Genomic DNA, 6,678 nt, shown 5'->3' on the forward strand with positions numbered 1-6,678 from the left:
TCCTTCATTTCATGCGTTCCCTGTGCCTTTATTACTAGGTCTCTCTCTCTCTCTCTCTCTCTCTCTCTCTCTCTCTCTCTCTCTCTCTCTCTCTCTCTCTCTCTCGTCATCATCATCATCATCATTATCATCATTATTATCATTAATCCTAACATTTCAAGTAATCAAAATATATGTTTCCTCAATGCTAAATTTCTCATAAATGACCTTATTGGAATGTGTCGGATCCCATGTGTTGCTATCTGCTCGTGCCTCTACCAGGAAAATATCTAAGGTTACCCTTAAAATCCCTTATGCAACGCACCAAAGAAAACTGCACTACGGTGGGGGAGCTCCTCTATACTTCAGGGTGACAGGAGTAATGTGTCGTTGCCACGAGATAATGACTTGACGAGTTATTATCACATTACAGCTTATTATATTATATTACAAACCAAACTGATGGAACACTTGAGGCGAACTATTGTATTCTTTAAATATTTTTTTCATTTTTTTTTTCTATGAACATAACATGATGTTTCTACTGGCTTCTCAAATCTACCCTTACGTTAATATCATATTTTTGTACTTATCAATTCTATACCCAACACTTCTGCCCTGCCCAGTGATTATCTAATTACCTGCCTTTTTATCTAAACTGAAAAACTCTCCACAAATCAACGGTTCCCACTCAGCAGTACAAGGACAGTCACACCACCACCAACTAACGTCAGTGATATAATGGGAACAGCTAAAGATGCATCATTTATATAAAAATGTCTATCCCTGCTTTGCCCCACCTACGTAACCCAGAAATGCCTTGTGTAATGACTGAAAAATCAAATGTAGACAAGCCAAGCCAAGAAAGGGAGTATCTGGGAACTAAACCCCTGGCATGGTACTCAATGTATATCTTACCAACAAAGCACAGTGATTACCAGTCCTAGTATCATTAGGTAAACTTGGTAACAACACAACACGTATCACACCACCCACTGCCTACCAGGAGCCGTCTAAACCCAAAGCAGGGTGTAAATTTTGTTGTTTTTAATGTAGGAGGGGTACTGACTATGAGCAACAAAATTATAAGAAAAAAGAAAAAAAAGGAAGAAAAGGCCCAGTGAGGTGCTGGTCCCCAAAACAGAGTCAAAGGCAGGCGTCGAAAATGAATAGATAAGTGTCTTGAAACCTCTTACCAACAGCAATAGGACCATTATCAAACTGTAGTCAGCTGTGCCATGTGAGATTGTACAGTACCTCTGAATCCCTCCAAGCAGAACTGGTCTTTACTGTATTGCTTTGATTATTATGTTAGTGACTGCCTGTACTGTGCTGATCTGTATAATGGAGCTACAAGAGAAGAATCAAAATCAAGATATTCTTCTGCTTTATTTGCAAGTACTGTAACATATTCTTGAACAGCATGGAGGGGACACAGATGAAGTGCCTTTGACATCAACCTAGACTTGCATCCACTTTCATTTTTATGCTAAAAAAAAAACATCACTTCACTTGTTTCCTCTTTACTTTATTATTTCCCTCTCGTGAACAATTTGAAAGACATGCACCAAACTTATCAAGGGGTTCAAAGGAGTTGACAATCATTCATACACAGAAACCTGAATTCTAATCCAGCATTTCCAGTCTTTTTCTGCCTCTGACACAATCCATTACTGCCTGACGCCACACATTATTCATATCATTCATTATTAGTACTGTTTGAATTTTGATTAATGTCTTATTATTAGTTTTAATGTTATATTTTGCAAGCCCAGTAAGACGAGCAGAGTTGCCTACCAACCAATGGTGTAATAACTGCTATCCTGTGGAAAAATTAATGAATTTGAATTTGATGTGCAGAGAGTGACCCTGAGCAGCGCACACAGCAAGGCAGTACTCACCCATCACGCCGTACTGCTGGGGGGTGAGGGGGTTGGCATCCCCTCCCTGCGGCCCCAGGGTGGACGCCACACTGGTGCGGTCGCTGCTGACGGAGATGGAGCTGTGCCGGTGGTGCACAGAGCGGTGGAAGCCCGGGGACACGTTGCCCCCCACACTGTGGATCTCTGTGGAAGGTGACGAGGATGTCACATGAACACTACAGCAGCAGCATGAGTGAGTATGTGAGGCAACGCTGCAGCTTTGTAATGTGTGTGATCTGAGTGTTCCTTATACATGCCAAGCAATATTTAACTTCAATAAGAGCTAATAGATTGCATTCAAGATATCAAATATTGTTAGCTACACTGACAGTGTGAAAGATATAAGATAAGTATAAAATGAAGTTCTCAGGACCAATGTGATGGAGTGACAAAACACTTCCCAAGAATTATAATACACAAAATTATATTCAATAAATATTAGCATATTAACAATATTTCCTTTTTACTTCACATTTTCCATATCCTCAATGCTCACACCCCCGCCTGGCACGCCGCACATGGACCGATGCTGCCTCAGTGCGGTTCCCACCATGGTGCGAGCCATTAACAGTTACTTTCTCTCACTAGATTAACCTTAAGTTTAATGTTAAGCCTCCCCCCAAAACCAATGTATATTTTCAGTATAACAACTCCCATATCAATAAACCATTTATTATTATTACTGTTATTATTATTATTATTATCATTATTATTATTATTATTATTATTATTATTATTATTATTATTTTTATTATTATTATTAAACACAAAGGAGTGCCTTGCTAGCCACAGGAGTGCCAACACTCACCTCCCGAGGGGCTGCGGATGGTGATGGGCTTCACCTTGCGGTGCGCCCGGCTCGGGTCATCAGGGTTGTACAGCGCTGACTTCTTTGGCAGCCGGCGCTTCCTGCGGCGCAGGTAACGTGCCACCAGTGCCACCAGGGCCAGGCCGGTGCCCACACTCATGATGACCACCTGGAACACAGCCATGCTTCAGCACTGCTGTCTCTCCCCACACCAGCCATATCTGAGGCACCTCAAACACCTGTGTGTCTCAACATACAGACACACAGCTACATGTGTACTGCCCATAACTCACATTTTGTACCACTTGTAGTCTTGGTTCAAGAGTTACACAAAATAAGACTGTTATGAGCTAAAACTTTATGTCATCAAATACCAAATACCAAATTCCAAGGCTTCAGCAGGTATCAGTGTGTATAGGTACTAGCACTCTCTGTGATCAGCCAGCCCACTCTTTTGATGCATTTGCATACACATGCATGCACACATACATACATATTACATGCATATGCATATGTATACACACAAACACACACACCACACACATACACATGCACATACATGCATGCACATCCACCAGTATCATAAATAAATAGATATATAATATCAATTACTTTTAGCAATACACACCTTCTGCGGCCTAGTCATATTCCTGACGGCTTCCCTCAGGCTGGAGAAACCAAAGGCGGATACAGGAGGGAGCCGCACAAGAGGCCGCTGCACCACCGGCACCAAGTGAATCTCCTCCATGGTCTGCCGAGGGAGGGAGTGAGTCAGGCACTGGCACAACATGCACCACTCATTATGAAAACACAGGGAGTCTGCAAAGTACTAATCAGACAACACCACGCAGCTCTTATCAGTCTAAAACCATTTCTCATTCATATTTATAAAGGTAATCATATGTCATGTCTAATAGTCCACTTTCTAAAGAGCAATGGCCTAGTGATGAGACCACACCACCACCAGCACTCTACTGCCAACACCCTTGTGTATGGAATGTCAAAACTGATGAGTACTGAGACAGGGACCAATGAGCAGCAGCATTCAAGATTATTACATACAATTTGTAGGATGTGATGCTCATGTCAGCACAACTGAAGTACCTAATGAGAAGATCCATCACACTTCATGATCAACACAAATGGGAGATGAGAATGCTGAGAAATTACATAATCAGGACTTTGCCAGCCCACCCATCACCAGGTAAACAAGAACACAAAGAAGTCTGGCAGATACTGTCCAGTGAAGAGGCAAAGCTACCCAACCAGTACTCAGTCATGTAAATGTGGCTTAAAGCTTGCTAAATAATAGTGTACAGCTTCCATATAATGACAAAAAGTGGTGTACATGTAGGTTCTCTGTTCCAGTGTGTGCTTTCCCTTCAAGCTGTCCTAGACTTGACCAGATATTCATATTCATCTGATATCTGGCAAAGTGACCCTAGGTAAGTTATCACTAGTGTTGAGAAAATTATTCAAATATCCTTTTTTACTCATTTCTTTTTTTTTTTCCCTAATCCTCCAGGAAGAACTGATCAGGTCACGTGCTGCTGGTGAGGTGTGGTGCACGAGGCAGCCACCATCCTCCCTCTCTGGGCCTGAGCCAAGACTGGGCGGTGCCTGGACTCTGTCACCACCACACCAGTACCGGCGAGTGGTGGGCTGGGACCCCAGGCTGCCTCCAGACGGGCCAGGAAGGGCCCGGTAGAGGCATGTGGGACTCGACAATTGTTTAATGATTGTTGCTGACTGATCACATTCATGAAAGAGGTCTTGACACGGCAAAACGAGCAGATATTTGCCCCGTGGTTACTTTCTCCACGTTGATCTCTCGTCCCTCAACTAAGTTTTCCCTTCCTTTTAGTCAAGTAATCTCACTATCAACTATTACATATACACCCAATAACCATTCTCGAAATGTTCATCTCACCTGTAACCCCAAAAAGTCTCCGAAATTTAAGACTTGGGGTAAATTTTCAAAACGAAAACACCCTCACGACACTTTAAAGGGACACTAAATATAAATGTTTTGTTTTCCTCGGTGCACATTTTGACGATAAATTTCATGTTTTGTTTAATATATTGTCTCAATATTAAAAAATTGATCTGTAAATAAATCAAGACTTTTCATTAGCTTATTTAATCTTATAAACTTTGAAACCGAAAAAAATAAATATATTTATAGGCATTTTTCAAATTATATAAATAAATAAACATACTTAAATCTTCTATTTAGCTTAGTATATACAAAATCAGAATTTGCAAAAAGACACGTATAGAAGATGAAATCATTCATCAACAGAAAAAATAAAAAATATATAATCTAGAGAGAGACGGCCTGTAGCGTGGTGCGAAATACAAATCTTGGATGGTGGGTGTTTGATGTCAATGGCGTACTTGGCTTAACTCTTTAGTGTGAACCGGCGTTTTATTCAGTGATGTACAACAAAGGCTGATAATTGTTTTCTTTGGACCAGCACATACTTTCCTGGCCTGATGGTCTTGATGGGCGTGTGTGCCTGAGGTGTGGAAGGAGAGCAATGGAGGACGTGACACCAGCGAGGTACAGCCCTGAGAGAGCTGCCGGCGAGGGGCAGTGTTATACTACTATGTGTGGATGGGAAGACAGTGACTGGAAATTAATGTCAAAAGAAATACCACGCATGTATTTACTTGAACAATGCGTGAAAATAGAAGCCACACAAAGTGGAGCACAGACTGGGTGGACCTCCAGCGTGTTATAGTTGTGATTGGTCGTCAGAATTCAAAGACTATGCAAGAGATTACATAGTCTTTGGCAAGAAATGCTGCAATGACGGGTGAGGAGGCCTGGGGCATGTACAGGGCAGTGAGGGCAGGAACCTTGTCTCCTACGTGGCCCTGGCTTGTCTACACCACAACCACCACTACCGACTTGACTTGCTGCTCGTGAAAGGTAAACACCTATTGTCATATTTTCTTTTTTTCTTTTTTTCATATTTGAGCCGTATCTTATATTTGTTACCTTTACCTCTCAATTTAACATTACTAGTGCTTTTATGCTATTTACTCATCATGTTTTGCGATGTATAACCTTAAATTATGGGGGGCTTGTTTTCTATGAAGGTCAGAGAAACCAAGTTGAAATGGTAGACTAAACTAAATAATTTTTCTCCACGCCAAGGCAGCCTGGCCATCATAAGGTATCTTGTTCTTTACTGAGTAAAATAAAACATGCTAATGCTTATTTTTAGCTGGTGTTTTTTGATAAGAAGTGTGGCTTCTACTATCTGAGAGAGAGAGAGAGAGACCTTTATTTCCTCACACACTTAACCATGCGTCCTCCACGAGGTTTATTATGCCAAGTTCAAGTTACAGAAGTCCATGCTGGTGTGTGTAGGAAGCATGCAGCACAGGAATGATAGTTTTCGCGGCCCGTGTTGATTCAGCGTGTTGCGTCCAGACCAAGACGTGAATCAGTGGGGCTAGTGACGCGGGCGTGTAATGATTCACCCGGCAGTGTGCGAAAAGTGGACCGGAACATGAGTCACGAGACAACACACACACACACACACACACACACACACTGGTGCACGTCCACTACATCCAAAATGCTCTAGTGGTCTAATTGAAGTTACACGGTTTTTTAAGTGTTTTTATGGTTCTAGTGGCAGAATAACAAGAATGTCAATAGAGAAGACAGTATTGAGAACGCGGCTAAATGAACTCTGTGGTCTTTGAATAGAGTCGGGGTGAGAAAGCAATGTATTTCTGAATAGGGGCCTTAGACAGAAGCAGAAAACATTTTAGAGAGAGAGAGAGAGAGAGAGAGAGAGAGAGAGAGAGAGAGAGAGAGAGAAGAACAAGGCTCACGTGCAGGCGTAGTAGTGGGAGGAGCAGTATGAAGGTCGTGGCCGTCAGGAGGTGAGCTGGGAGGTGTCAGTCAGTCCGTGGCGGCGGCCGCGACGTAGGAGAGGGCGTGAGGGCGGC

The 6,678-nt window shown here is 42.2% G+C and overlaps 1 protein-coding gene across 1 annotated transcript in view; it reads right to left on the reverse strand.

Moving 5' to 3' along the window:
• The window catches only part of LOC135093263 (uncharacterized), a 35,170-nt gene extending 30,436 nt beyond the window's left edge, over window positions 1–4,734 (reverse strand). Inside the window, exons 1-4 of the mRNA XM_063992342.1 lie at window positions 4,640–4,734; window positions 3,338–3,460; window positions 2,710–2,878; window positions 1,881–2,045 (exon numbers count right to left, since the gene is read on the reverse strand). Coding sequence (XP_063848412.1) covers window positions 1,881–2,045; window positions 2,710–2,878; window positions 3,338–3,457 — 454 coding nt within the window. The 5' untranslated portion in view covers window positions 3,458–3,460; window positions 4,640–4,734. The remainder of the gene's footprint in view (window positions 1–1,880; window positions 2,046–2,709; window positions 2,879–3,337; window positions 3,461–4,639) is intronic.
• Between the last annotated feature and the right edge of the window lie 1,944 nt (window positions 4,735–6,678).

The sequence above is a fragment of the Scylla paramamosain genome, chromosome 42 (genome assembly GCF_035594125.1).
Source record: "Scylla paramamosain isolate STU-SP2022 chromosome 42, ASM3559412v1, whole genome shotgun sequence".
Taxonomy (NCBI): domain Eukaryota; kingdom Metazoa; phylum Arthropoda; class Malacostraca; order Decapoda; family Portunidae; genus Scylla; species Scylla paramamosain.